The following is a 14,953-nucleotide window of genomic DNA, read 5'->3' as shown; positions in this document are numbered from 1 at the left end:
TCAATGGACACCTTACAATGTCAATAAAATGTGAACGCTCTCAGCTTTCCAAAGGTAGGATTGTAGCAAGGTTGTTATATTGGATCATACAGGTGTGTCTAATAAAGTGGTCACTGAGTGTATCCTCATAAGAACAGAAGTCTAAACACTGCTGAACCAAAGCCCAGGCTACACCAAAAGATTAGTTTGTCAGAGAAACCTGTCATCCATTTTCTTCAGCATAATGTAAATGGACAGAAGTACCCTCTCAGTAAGCTACGCTCCTGCATCACTGTGTCAGCCACGATGAAAGGTAATCTCTAGGTAGAGGTACATCCTGGCCCCTCTTATCAAAATGTACCTCAGTAAGTTCACATCTAATATCAATCACATTCTGCACGTTTCAGCCTCAGTACATCTGGCCAGATTCAACATCACGTCACTGGAACAGAGCACGGAGCTTGTTTGCAGCACTGATGATCGATGAAAGATGTGGCTTAATAGAAGACTGTCAAATTGTCACTGTCAATACTATGGCAAATAGCAATTATAGACACATTATGAACAATTTCATGGGTGAGCTCTCCTCGCCTCTTGGCAATATGGTTTCTATGACAGATTTGACAGTGGCAGCCTTGTGACACATCTGCCTCGCTGTTTGTGTTAAGTTTGCTCTCTTACGCCGAAATCTTAAGATGTTCCATTACAGTCCATCACTATTCAGAGGATAAAATAGATTTGTTCATACCTGTGCACCCGTTTGCGTGTCAATGTGTGTGTAAAACTACAGCATGTATGTTACTACTGTAAGTAAGTGTAAGTATGAGTGTATGCATGCATGTGTGTGTGTGTTGAAACATCCATGAGTCTAAGTAGAATGTTTGCTTTCCTCCTCTTTCTCTGAGACTTTCAAAGTACATACAACTATCAATACTTATATGGTTACTGACTGTAATGTCATTGTCAAAATATTGTATCTCCAGGCAATATTATTCAAATTAGTTGTATTATTTCTTAATGGAGTAAAAGAAGTTGAAATAATTGGTGTGGAGGAATGTTCTAGATTCTGTTGTCTCTGTTGCATTATTTGGGTTACTTTACTTTACTCATCCAGTAAATTATGACCTATGGCTAATATTTACTCAATAATTGGATAATTGTGGGGTGAAACTGTGTCAAAACAAAGGTACTGTGATGATATTGCTGTTTTTCCACTGTTGCTAGCACCGGCAGCTAGAGGGACGAGGGGACTTGTGCTCGCAGCAGGGGGTTAATGAGCAATGTGGCTTCATTTCACTCATAACTGTACCATGACACATGACAATATTGTTATTTTTCTCACAACAATGAGTCATATGAGGTACAAAAGTCTGATAAAGGTTGGCGTGACACCGACGTTGGACTCCGTCACCCCGTGTAGCGCCCATGCGGTCCTATCCGAGCCCTCTGTTTGGGGCCAATTCCATTGATCCGGCAGAGCTGCGGCCGCGTTGGAAGGAGGTTTCCTCTGAAAACCTGAGCGAGCCCCGGGGGAGGAAAAGCGTCCCTCTCTCCCCGTATTCACACACCTTCTCATTACGCGGATAAGACCCGGAGGAATCCAAAGAAACCCGGAGAAATTACCGGCGCATTGTGTGGAGGGAGGCAGCTCGGGAGGAGGGGATGGATGCCAGCAGCAGCAGCAGCAGCAGCATCAGCAGCAGCAGCGAGCAGAGGCGCACCGAGGCGCTGATGTGACGGAGCGCAGCCCCAGCGTGTGATGCAGCAGCTGTTTACCCGGGCTGTGGTGGACACCCGAACGGAGGCTTGTGTTGCGTTTACGGACAAGAAATCTACACGTGTCGGGACCGCGGACGCTGAATAAGAGAACCATGCGGGCATCCCACTCGCTTCATTACGCAGAAAGAACCATCCCCCCGCTTTGATCTTACATCCCAGATTTCTTCAGCGAGGTGCTGGTTTCTACAAGATCCGCGGTGCTGTCGCGCTCCAAACCCCCCGGTGATCAACTCGGCGATCGTTAGAGGGAGAAAGTGTGTGTGAGAGGACAGTGTTGGGTGTTTATACATGCGCGCTTCATACCGGCTATTAACTGCGGCACTGTGACCCCAGCTGAGGCGGAACACATGGTACCGCTTCTCCCCAGCTGTGCTCCCTGTTACGCTCTTTCCATGGCTGTTTTCGCCGGCTGTCAGTGACGCAACACCTCACACGGACTGCATGAACCATACACGCGTGGAAGGGCGTGAACTTGCAGAAACAAACCTCCTTCCCCGGTAATTAAGGAGCTCTTTATCTCTAACGCGGTTTATCCACAGTGTGTTTATCCTTCGCCGTTCAACTGCAATCATGGATCTCAAAGCGGACTCGGAGGACCTGGACTACAAGCAGCCGCCCCCCATCGAAGTTTTTGCCAGCAGGTCCACGCTGCACGGATGCTCGCACATGTTCACTTATGAGCGGATGTGTGTGAAGCGCAGCCTGTGGATTTTGTTCTTCCTGGGCTCCGTCGGGGTGCTGGTGCTGGTGTGTGTGGACCGGGTGCAGTTCTACTTCCAGTACCCGCACGTCACCAAGCTGGACGAGGTGGCGGCGCCGCTGATGGTTTTCCCGGCGGTCACCTTCTGCAACCTCAACTCCTTCCGATTCAGCCGGGTGACGCGCAATGACCTGTACCACGCCGGAGAGCTGCTCGCTTTGCTCAACGGAAGGTGTGTGTGTGTGTGTGTATGTGTGTGTGAGTGACAGAGATTGTGTGTGAGTGAGTCCTTGTGCCTTTTGCCTCATCTGTGATTTACATTCCCACTGTCCCATAACACACAGAATCATGATGTTGGAATTGTTCTCCACTTTAAATGGTCACCACGTCATTCTAGTCCATTTTTGATAAGTTGAAGTGCAGAAACGTTGATGTTTTCACACACACTAAATAACGGTTCCACAAACTCCATATTTATTCCAGTCTATTCTGGGATTCGTTAGTGTGTAAGTAAGTGCAGTGTTTGTTATGGAGTAATGGCCAACATGTCTGATTTCCTTTATTTGATAAAGTTTCTCACAAGAGTAGGTTCTTAATCTATCCAGCGTTTAACTCGTCTTTGCACACAGTTTGATCTCAACCTGCGCTGCTGAGATACGGTCTGTGTGAAGAAGCTTTCATAAATCTGAAGCAGTGTTTAAATCAATGTCTCTAGCTGTTACCCTAGTCCAGGTCTGGTGAGTCTAAGGGCTACAGTTTTCTGTTCCAGATCTGGTCTCATGTCTGTGATACACACACACAGAATCAAACAGATAAATCATGGATTTATCACTCTTCACAGATCAGATACAGGTTTTATAGAGCAGAAACACATATCAATCTAGTCTACAGTTGACTTCTTTAAGGACAGTGTTTATGATTTAGATCTGGTCTGCTGTGGTCTGGAACTCGATTGTATCTTTTGCAGTTTACAAATCAAATAAATGTTCCTCAGCTCTAAATCGGTGTCTAAAGAGCCTTTACATGCTCCATGTCAATGTAGTCTGGCTTTGAGCAATCTCAAAGCAGTGAACCTTCATCTAGACCTGTGTCACAATGTGTAGACTTGTATACACGTTTTACACATCTGGTTTAAACTGGCTTTGTACTTTTTTGTACTCATGTTAATCTATTTAAGGTTCAATTAGCTTACATACTGCAGTTTTTGATGTAGAACTGGTTGTTTTTGGGTTTGGACAGGAAAAAATCTGTGAAATTGTTCCAATCCCTGTAAGATTTCCTCCAATCTGGAACAACGTATGACATCATAGGGTCTGGATCTTTAAATTGAGTCTATGTTAGACACGTCTTAAGTAAAGGGGGTTTTGATGTAGACTTGATCTTATGGTGTGTGAATTGAGACAAATCTGTTACTCACCCTTCTGGTCATACAGTATAATAAAGGTTTTACAAGTTGAAATCAGATGTCTGAACATCCGTAGAACCAAGAGTGTTGATGTAGAACAGGTTTGACTAGGCCTAGAGGAAGTACTGTAGTTTTTGATGTAGACTAACTACGACAATCACAAATCTCTTTAGTCTAGACAAGTCTTTAACATGTCAATATACATGGTTTGCTTCTATGTTGGACAAAGTAAGATAATGTTAAGATAATACTATCTTTATCCCGAGGGAAATTGCTGTAGAAAGTGATGTAGAAACACCAAATCTAACATAGTACTCCTAGTATTATTAGTCGTTGTAATCATTGTTGTGCAGTGGTAGTAGTAGTTGTAAGTAGTTAGTTACAGGGAAAGCAGGGCCAAGTAGAGACTCCCAGACAGACACACATTTAGCTGCTAAATAATGATACTGTGCCTCAGGAAAACTCATATGGGAGGATTTGGTTGCTGTCAGTTTAATATTTGATTGTGCGCTCTACACAGTATGTGAGGAGATAACAGCGGAAAGAATGGAAACGCTGATTAAAACAGTCATTCTAATATGGAGGCATCCCAGCGCAATCATTTATCATGAAATTGAATGATTCCTTATTTTTGGAAACCCATTCAAGGATAACACAAGCACTGACTAATACTTCCACTGCTGAAATCCTGGAAAGGGAAACAGCTGTGAGGTGTTACTTGTTTGGCCGTGCAGTTTACGTCGGCAGTATGAGGCACGGCTGAGCTTTGAATCTCTCACGTTGGATTTAGGGTTTTGAAGAATGGAAAAGCGACCGGTGGTTCAGTGTTTTCCCAGCTGAAATCCATCACAAAGCAGCGTTTTAACACCTGTCTCACCTGATTGTTGCTGTTCAGCCTCTGTGGGACGACGTGGCCGCAGCGGCACGCCACACCTTTTTAAAGCTCTCTGTGAAGACGAACTTGGACTGACCTTCGCCTGAGGTAGTTCAGAGAAATATAGTATGGATGAAAGGTGTTTTATGAAAGCGGAGGACAGCGGCTTAGAGTGGATGTGACTGAGCTTATTTAATAATGTAGTGACATGATGCTTGGTGTCAAGATGAAAAACCACACTGGACTGCTGTATGGTATGAGATGGTATAACCCAAAGCAGGAACAAGCATTGTACCCATACAAATGATCTCTCCAAGTATCTTGATGCAGCTCTTGAATCAAAAGAGAACAAGAACAAGAAACTTTGGCCACCAGTTGTGTGGACGGGAGCTGATAACGGATGAGCTGTTTCTTAAATGGTTTATGTTGAATGAAGAGGGGGGGGGGGGGGGGGGGGGGGTGGCTGTGGTGCAACTCTACATCATCATTTGACAACTCGTGTGATGTGAATACCTCAGTAGCTGTTACGTAGAGCAGCGGTGTATTTTAATGACGGCGTCTGGAGAGACACGTGTGTGATTTACGGCTGCCTCCTGTCCCATTGCATTAGTTGATTTCTCTCGTTTCGATCATTTAGTCTTTGCGTAGCCGTAACAAACTCACCGTAGTTGGTTGAAACATTCATCATCAGTTTCAGTCACTCATCCTTTGCTGTGTCGGGTGCATTTACTGTTTGAGTCACACGCAACTTTATTATCATGATAAGTATCCACTCCCACATGCACTCATACAAACCCAGAGTGTGTGCAATTGTGCAAAAGTAAAAGATACACAATGCACAAATGGATGTAAATATCACCTTAACCACATTACTTTGTGTATTTTTAGCATATTGATCCACAGAGCTATGCAGCCTAAGGCTCCGTGAGTGAACCTCTGTGGTTCCCATTAGAATGACACAAATACAATCTCAGTTTTCATACTGAATACCGACGCTCTGTGACCTTTCTATGTGCGTCCATATTACAGGTGATAAACTTACAGGAAAGCAGTAGGTTACATAGCTGGGGACTGTAGGCAGACAGTATAGATTTCATCCAGCGTGCCTATATCCAGTTTGGATGTGTTTCCTTAGGTTAGTGCTGTAAGCTGTGCCGGCAAACCATTTATATGTGAACGTGCCCTTTCACCTCTATGATTCACTATCGAAGGGTTCAGCTATTTTCCTGGAAGCAAGCAGATGAAAATGAGATGCAGAGTACAAAGGAACCAAACAGTGAGCCAGAGCAAGAGAGAAATGAAAGACACGAGAAGTGGCACTTGCTCCAAAGTGACTTTGGAATAAATAGTCTTTAAATGTACGGGGGGACAACAAGCAGAGGCAATTAACATGTGTCCCGTAAGCTGTGTGATGAACAAGGCTTTATCCCCGTGTAATTAGTGCTGTTTGTTAAGCTACAGAATTGTCCCTGTGATTAACACCCACTCCTCTCTCCGCTGATTCTTGCCCCCTCTGTTCCATGTGGATGCGGGGGAGACGTCCCCCGACAAAGACTGCGAAGTTAGCGTGCCCACAACCAGGCAGACACTGTGCAAAATTATGAATTGTGTACTTTGTGTAAACTCACAACACGTGGTTAATTTGCCTGTTTCTGCAAGGGCAAAGCCAGCAGTTTGTATACTCGGCAGGGCTGAGGGCTCTGGCTGAACGTTGGCTCTCCCATACAGCGAAGCTCTAAAAGACTTTAAAAAGACCCTTTAAAAGACTCCTCCTTTCATTGCATGTCAGTCAGTATCCATACTGCACTCACATTCTGTGTTTCAGAAAAAAGTAAATGTGGTGAATGTGTGGTTAATACACGGAGGGGTTTGCTGTAGACTCTGATTGGGTGGAAAGCATTTGGCTGGTGGCTGCGGCGGGTAGGATTAGAGAATGGCGGAGGATAAACATGTCATGTGGATGAGAAATGTGGCCGTGAGAATATATCCACCAGTCTTTAGCTCAGTTAATGCAGCAGACAGTTTCCATCCTTCCAGACTGTCTGAGACACAGAGCCAAGCTGCAACTGGCCTCACTTCAACTGCTCCACTCTAGCAGTTTCTGTAGGAGAAAAAAAAATCAATTACCCTCTTATTGTGTCTTTTTTAGACTGAAGCCACACTTGGTCATGCAGAAGATTGCAAGTAAATTAGTCAATTTTATTTTTTATTATGTTAGGGAGGCAATTATCTGGTAATTAACAAATGAAAGGTCACTTTTGGAAAATGTGACAGTAATGCAGCGCATGCTGTCAGAAGTGTTTGATCAGCGCATGAAAGTCACAGAGGCGAGTCTTTCGCTTACACATTCCTTCAGGCTTAACATGTTTCCTTAGCTTGCATCTATGCTGTGAATTCACATTTGCACAGTTAAATGTGCCACATAAAGGAATGTTTTATAACTGGTCAAGATCAGAGCAAGATCACGAGTTCTAATCAGTGTTTGACAGGTGTTGACGTGTTCAGGAGAGAATAGGGGAGACCCCATCATGCAAACCTTACTATTACAATCAAAGTTGATTTTGCAATTGTGGGTTGAATTGATTTTTGATTATGATTGTTAACCACGGGATTACCACCACAGGACATAAGGAGACAATTTACTGATGGGTTTGGAAAAATCAGGACTGGTCAATCATTGATTATTGGTAATATGTAGTATATTTCTGTAATATTTTGCGTTGCATGTGAGAATACAGTATCAGGTATCATTGGTGACATTTTGGTTTTGTTTGTTCTGTAGTTGCGTTTGTGTGCTTTCCTATCATCTTTGGCATAATAACTGTGTCACAGGTGCGCTGTCATTAAGATGTCATTAACAAACCTGCTAACAAGAAGCAAAGTATTTACTCATTCAAGGACACTGCACAAACAATCCCATCCTTGTTAGTGTGTGAGCTCAATTAGGAGTAATTGGATAATTACCTGAGATTATATCAAGATGTGTTCATTGTTGAGGCCTGAGGTATTAACGGCATCTTAGTGATGTGATGGCACTATGACCTGCCTGAGAGAATGAAGTCATGAATAACCACCTGACCGTATTCTCGCTGTCAAAGCCGTCTCTAAAAAAAATCACTGGTCGCATTTATTTACTCACTGCTCTCCTGAGGTGGCGAAGTGATGCAGATGCTCCTTTATTCCCTTTAGTCTCTGCCTGAAAATTAAAGTGCTTGTGGCCCATAATCCAATTTGGTCTCCACGCCCCCACACAGCGAGTTTGCTGTGATTGCTTTAGGGAGCAGTGGCAGGGCAATATTAAAAATCTACCCATATTACTTGATTGTAAGGCGCTTCAACTAAACTCTCCTGACTCGGGGATCTGAGCACAGAGTCTTAAGTGCTCTCCTGGCAGCTTGGTGTTGCTTATAAGACAAGAGGCTCAGTATACAATTCAATTAAGATCAAAACATACCACAATAAGCTGTGTCTCTCTGTTAGAATGGAGCGTGACAATGTTGTGATGCAGGACTCGTCAGGGTCAAAACACTGAGCTCCTTCCTAAACTTTCACTGAGTAATGTGCTGTCTGATGTCAAATGTACGCCTCCTAAATTTGACGTCTTTGGCAGGTAATTCATTGCAAGAACATTTTAGTCGATAAATGCATCTAGCATTAAACGTTGTGACATAAAAACCCAGTCAAATCTGTTACCTTAATAAAAGTACTTTTTTATATATAGGTGTGTTAATGCTCTGAACTGAGAAAAGTGATGAGTCTTTGTTTGAATGGTGTCAGCTGTGCCGTCACTGAAGCTTAACCGTCTCTCATGAGCTTCTCTCAAACCATGTGATGAATGCAGCGTTGCCAGATCACATATTTGCTGTGCATTTGGTATTACCACCTGCTAAATCCTTCATAATTCATCGTTTGGCAACATTTGCTGGTCGACATTGCCTGTATTGTGTTTGCAGTTTTCTCCTGCAGGTACTGTACTCATCATTACTTCTACAGTCGCTTGCTAAGTACCCAGATTCGTATTATTATCTGAAAAATGAGACAGCTGTTCCGGCCAACGTATTTGTAGTTTCATTGCAATTAAACAGATTTCAGTGAAGTGTCTTTTGATTTTCTGGAGAAAAGTGGAGACACATTTTAAGGACTATGATGAGAGAGTGGCTTATTTACTAAATCGCTGTTTAGAATGGGATTGTATTTGGTGAAGCATCTGTCAAATTCTATCCGTGCGTGTTTGCCTCGGGTGCCACTTCCCACCCGATCTCAGTCTTTGATGTTGAAGCACTGAATGTGATGAAAACATTGCGTGGCATTCATTGCGACTGTGGGTCAGAACAATAGCCTCAATCTCCCCTGCCCGCACTGTTATCACCAACATTCATCATGAGGCATGGTGGGTTCTTGCTACCCTCAATATTATGAGCACACTGGAGGGAAAAAGACTCAAGTCCTCATTTCGTACCTCAGATGGTGAATATTTTATACTCCTCTCTGTTTTTAGCAGGTAAACACGCTGCGTTCCAGCTGCAGTGGAACATATTACATTTGTTTTATTATGTCTGCCGGAGATACAAGATGAATATTAAGGCAGTGTTTCCAAATGAATTAATGTACTAGTTCATATTTTATTCATGGATCAGTCATCAGTCATCATTCCAGTCATTAAGGGACAAAATCTTGTTCAGTGGCACTGCAAAACTTGACCTTGTGGAATTAAAAAATCCATTAGGTTTTACTACCAATTATGCTTTGAAAAAGTGCCCATATCTGTGAGAGATAGCCTCACTGTGCTGTCACACTGTCCACAAAGTCATACTTCCATTTATGGTCGCAGGACAAGGGTAAACCTTTGTCCCTATGTCTGGTTGCTCTGGCTTTGAGACACGTTGTCCATGTTTGCAAACGTAGTATTGATCAGCCAGAGATTCTTTTATTTGACTGTGTCTGCTTGGCTGCTCGTCTCTCACATCTGACACAAAGTCATAATAAGAAACACTTACTGGGCGACTTTGCTCTAATTTGGACGTAATGGCTACTACCTTGTTGCACAGTTAATTTGAGAAATCGTTATGAACTCTTGCATTGTCAAATTCACTGTGATAGTCAGACTCTCGGGCTCTGACAAATTACGCTCATAAGCATCTGTCAGTAGTGTTTAATCTCAGCACTCCATAATTTGGATGCTTCTGCCGCTGATGGCCCATCACTCTGCAGGGGTCACCAGGGGGCCGTTTGTGCTCCAGGTAGGGCCACACTAGTTAATTGAGGTTAATTTGCGTCTGTAAATGACTGCGAGCAGTTGGTGGAGGTTGTTGATGGTTGTCTGGCAGAGCCATGCTATAAATGACTCGGCCATTGTAGTTGAGTGTGAGGGTGTGCGTTAACACACACGATCATCCTGTATTTGCTTTCAGCATCTATTTGCTTTGAAGTGAACACTAAATGTTGGTTGTATGTGTTTTTCCAGAGGCTAAAGTACCCTCTATCTGAATTATAGTCCGGTGAGCACTATTCTGCTTGCTATGTGAAAGCACTCTGCCTCTGCACTTCATTCTCTCTATATGGCAGAGTGATTAACAAGATTGTGGCTAGCATGTCACTGCTGAGCTGCCAGTTGAAGACATGTGGCTTTGGTAATATTGTGAAAGCTTGTTCACTGCAGGTGTGAAAGAGCCTGACATGTACAGTTGTACCTTGCAGAAAATGTTTTATTCCGTGTCGTAGTCAGGAGCTGACGATGATCCCAATTATCCTTTAAAATACGTTGTCCGCCTGCCACGCTTGTTACACATTTTAAATTTGAATTGACATACAGAACTTGTTACTTCTTGTTATAGTCCATGTCTGGGGTTTTTTGCTTTTTATAAGTTGCTTAGAGTTTAAGAATATTAATGTCTGTTAGATAGTGTGAACAGTATTTTCTACTTGAATGTCCTCTATGGTCGTAGTGTTTCAAACAAACTACCTTTCTGTAGCAAATAATGCAGCCTTCTCTTTGTAGTTAAATGAAACCCCTTTTGAAAATGTAGAATATATATTTTCTTCCAATTTGCACTGCTACGGGAAATGAAATGGGGATGTTGAGAAGCCATTTGCTTCCCATGAAAACCCATTACAGTTTGGAGTTGCTGAAGATGGCATTGTAAGCATGAAGCCTCTTTTGTGGCTTTTAAATCGTGTGTGTGTGTGTGTGTGTGTGTGTGTGTGTGTGTGTGTGTGTGTGTGTGTGTGTGTGTGTGTGTGTGTGTGTGTGTGTGTGTGTGTGTGTGTGTGTGTGTGTGTGTGTGTGTGTGTGTGTGTGTGTGTGTGTGTGTGTGTGTGTGTGTGTGAGAGATGCTCGTTATGCATGTCAAACAAGACCACACAAACTAAATCTCAAACCTTCCTGTCCAGGTATGAGATCCGAGACACTCACATGGTGGAGGAGAACGTCCTGCAGATACTGAAGGAGAGGGCCGACTTTGACAGCTACAAGCCCCGCCCCTTTAACATGCGCGAGTTCTACGACCGAACAGGCCACGACATCAAGGACATGCTGCTCTCCTGCTACTACCGAGGCCTGGAGTGCAGCCCCGAAGACTTCCAAGTGGTGAGTCGGCCTGGTGAAAATGTAGTTCTGCCTTGACGAGGGGCAGCTGAACATGTTTGCTCTACAAGGTCACTATTGATATTGTGTCGCGGGAACCTCTATATATGATGTGACCCTCTCTGACTGCACAGAGCTGGTGTTTGCTTTTTGGAAATGACATGGCGGGATATATGAGCAAAGCGCTTGCCAGGAAAAGAAAATGCAGTGAATAGTGTAGACAGAATTTCATCCTCATTCAAATCTTTTGGGCTCCATTACTCACTGTGTCCGCTTACGCTCGCTCAGGACGGGAGCGGGAAATGGTGTGTGAGCTGCGACCGACTCAGGTGCCAAGGGCCAGTGAGTATACGGCTTTCCACTGCATTGTTTAATCATGCGCACGTCTGCTGTTGGGTCCCATATATTGCTCACACCACAATTTACAGCCAAAACAGGAGGGGGTGTGTGGAATGCTGGGGTGCCACTTAAAGGTCATGTGAAAAGTTAGAGTGAAATTAGAGAGACGCAGACACTTGGTCTTTTGCTGAAGTTAAAGCCTATGTTGTAGCATTTTGTTTACGAGATAGAAACACGGAGACATTTTCCTATGTATTATTTCTCAGGTAGTTACAGATATAGAGGTGCTACCTGGTGTCAGCTCTATACGCTTCAAGCTGTCAGAGCACATGAGAACCACCTCAACACAACAGCGCAGATGTGCTTGTAATGAGCCGTGTTGTTTTGTCGCGTTTCTAGCTGAAAACAGAGCTGAAACACCTGTTTATTGAACTTTGGGAGCGCTCACTGCGTAGCTTACACACGCTCACAGAGACCTGTTTTTTCTTTCCGTTAAGGGTAGCATATAAAATAGATTCAGGCACCTGTTGTCGTTATTAAGGGTGTGAAAAAAGATCTGTTCTTTCCCAAATCGCGTTCCTGGAGAAAAATGATAACTGATTCGTCACACAGATGAACAATCAAGACTTTAGTGAAAGAAACATTGCATATTTATAGCTATTCATGCAGTTTGATATTGCACCTTGACCATTTTGTTTGTGGATGTAGTTAGCGGTTAGCCACGTCCAGTTAGCTGCCTAGCTGCATGTGGACTGTAGCTGCTGGCTAACATGGACGAAGATGTACGCAGGGCACATGCATCAACATCTCAGTTGACGCCACCATGACTGGAGCTGTGATGATGAGGCTAATAGACCCCTCACGCTCACTAATGAACACACGCGTTCTGAGCTTGTGTATGGTGGTTTCATCTCCCTCCTCCCCTCTGTTTGTCCTGCCACTCCACTGTTCAGCTAAATGATTGATATTAATCAGTGCTAAAGGAAGTCCTGAGCTTCTCTCTGGTTTGAAATTACATCATCCTTTCTAAGTCCATCAAAGTGCGCCGTCGAGATCATATTTCATATCATATCTCCTGTTATCTATAACAATCCTGCTGTAAGTATATAGGGACAAGATACACACTTCAATGAGAACAAATAAGGCAGACTTCAAATGACGAGCTAACTGCTGCTCCGGGCAACTGCATCGGTTTGATAAATAACAGGCACGTCTCTCGGCAAAGAAAGGGTCTGAATCAAGGCAAGCAAAGCAAATGCAAATCTGTCCCTTGGTCCCTCTCTCACCCTCTATGTCCTTCAGCGGTCCGCTGAGGTAGAATATCTCACGCTTTGAGCAATTTTCTTTTCCCCGTAGCCCGTAAAACCATGTAAGGCAGCGGGTTCCTTCACAGCCCACATGGTGCGAATCCTGTAATGTGCTGATGTGTCCACATTTAGTCAGTTGTGCTTATGGCAGATGGTGCTGCGCTGGGCTCAACTGTATTAGTACAGTAGTGGACCTGGATGGAACAGCTCAGCAGAGAGCACTAATGGGGTGGAAAGAATCTTCACTGCAAAGGAGGGAGAAAAAAAAAAGCAAAGCAGGATGAATACTCCCACCAGCCTCTGCATCCAAACCCCACACCAAGGAAGCAGTAAAACTGTGATTAACACTGTCGGCAGCTTCTGCTTGCTTACTCCCAATCCCACCAGCACATCTCACTAGCACCATTACGGTCATGGATGATAGCCAGGGACAAATGTCCTCGGCTACATATGGCATCCAGGTGTCCATTTGCATCGCATCATTTTATGGGATGTGATAAAGGTGGACAATGAAGTAGGCAAACCTCTGTGACTTAAAATACTACAGTGGGAATCCAGTGTGTAATATTCTAGTTGACTGATGGATGAATGCTACTTCAAAGGTTCCACTGTGGCAGAATTGTTTTGATATTATGCTCCGATCCATGTCCAGGTGTTGAATCCTTCATCAAGCAGTATCAGAAGTACAGCATGTCCTTGTCAGTAGCCAAAGATGCAGCTTTGTCATCACTTATTGGTCACTGGTCCCAGTTCCCAATGGAATGTGGGGGTGGATATCCGATTTGCAGTCTCTACTGCTATAAATGTTACAGATTTCTCTCTCTCTCTCTCTCTCTCTCTCTCTCTCTCTCTCTCTCTCTCTCTCTCTCTCTCTCACTCTCTCTCTTACCCCCCCCCTTGTAAAGACATTTACTAATTGGGATTGCAGAGGGCTCGGTTGAAGACTTTTACCTCAGTGGATAATAAAAACAGGAGGGAAGAAAAATTACACTCAGTTATTAGGAAATGGTGGCCCACAGCTTCTGCTGCGGATGATAACAAAACAGTAAAATGTGATTAAAATACAAAGAACCATAATTACCTTTTATGACTCTGCGTTAAATTAAAGTGACATATATGTAGACATATGGAGGAATCATAAAATGAACCTACAGAGTCGTTTCAGGGAGAGAATTCTTGAGTACATTATCCGTCATATCTGCAACCCCAAGGAACTCTCTGCAGTCTCAACGTAAAAAGGTGATTGATGTCTCAACCTCAAAATTCTTCCATTTTGAGCACTTCAAGACACCCACGTCTGCCTTCAAACACCAGTGAGAACTCTGACAGTCAAATAACTTTGCCTGCCTCTAAAGCGAAACTCAGTGTGAGGTAGCGATGGGGGGTCGGGTCGGGGGCGGCGGCGGGGGTGCACAAAAGAGAAAATAAGGACAAGAAAAGAGGAAGCGAAGACAGCGACTGGGACTGGGGCAACAACAATGTCCTCATGATGAAATTGAACATAATGGTCAAGTGCGGCACAGAGACACAAAACAGCAGCTGTCACAGCGGTAACAGCAGTAAAGGTGCTATCAGTGGACGTGCAGGTTTGTGCTCATTTAACCTCTCGGATACTGCAGAGCTGCTCTCTATCGCCCTTTTACAGCTTCTCTGTTATTTGTCCAAATGCAATGACACAGCAGCTCGACAGCTCTGCTCGTAAAATTCGAGATTCTATCCAAATGCGAAGGAAATGAAAATGTCCTGTATCTGTAAGGTCACAGTTGTCTCAGACAAGATCTCGGAATGCAAGAATCAGCACAAACGTCTGTTCTTTTTTCATTTTTATACTCTCTAATCTTGTACTTTACCTGTAGACAATGTCCTGTTTTCCTCACAATCAGCTTGATTTCTCTTGATGTGACAAGGGTGTAAAGTGTCCAGCCAACTATACCCACCATCCTCACTCTCTTATTGGTTAGAGAACATGTAGCCTTTTCTGACAGTT

General features: G+C 43.8%; 1 protein-coding gene across 1 annotated transcript in view; it reads left to right on the top strand.

Annotated features, from left to right (window-relative positions):
* Window positions 1–2,325: 2,325 nt before the first annotated feature.
* The window catches only part of asic1b (acid-sensing (proton-gated) ion channel 1b), a 113,052-nt gene continuing 100,424 nt past the window's right edge, over window positions 2,326–14,953 (top strand). Inside the window, exons 1-2 of the mRNA XM_076140870.1 lie at window positions 2,326–2,690; window positions 11,128–11,323. Of these exons, the coding sequence (XP_075996985.1) occupies window positions 2,329–2,690; window positions 11,128–11,323 (558 nt within the window). The 5' untranslated portion in view covers window positions 2,326–2,328. The remainder of the gene's footprint in view (window positions 2,691–11,127; window positions 11,324–14,953) is intronic.

Source organism: Genypterus blacodes, unplaced genomic scaffold (assembly GCF_046128005.1).
Source record: "Genypterus blacodes isolate CSIRO-AG114 ecotype Tasmania unplaced genomic scaffold, CSIRO-AGI_Gbla_v1 ptg000017l_1, whole genome shotgun sequence".
Lineage (NCBI taxonomy): Eukaryota > Metazoa > Chordata > Actinopteri > Ophidiiformes > Ophidiidae > Genypterus > Genypterus blacodes.
The sequence above is the reverse complement of the archived record's forward strand: the minus strand, read 5'-3'. Positions and strand labels throughout refer to the sequence as shown.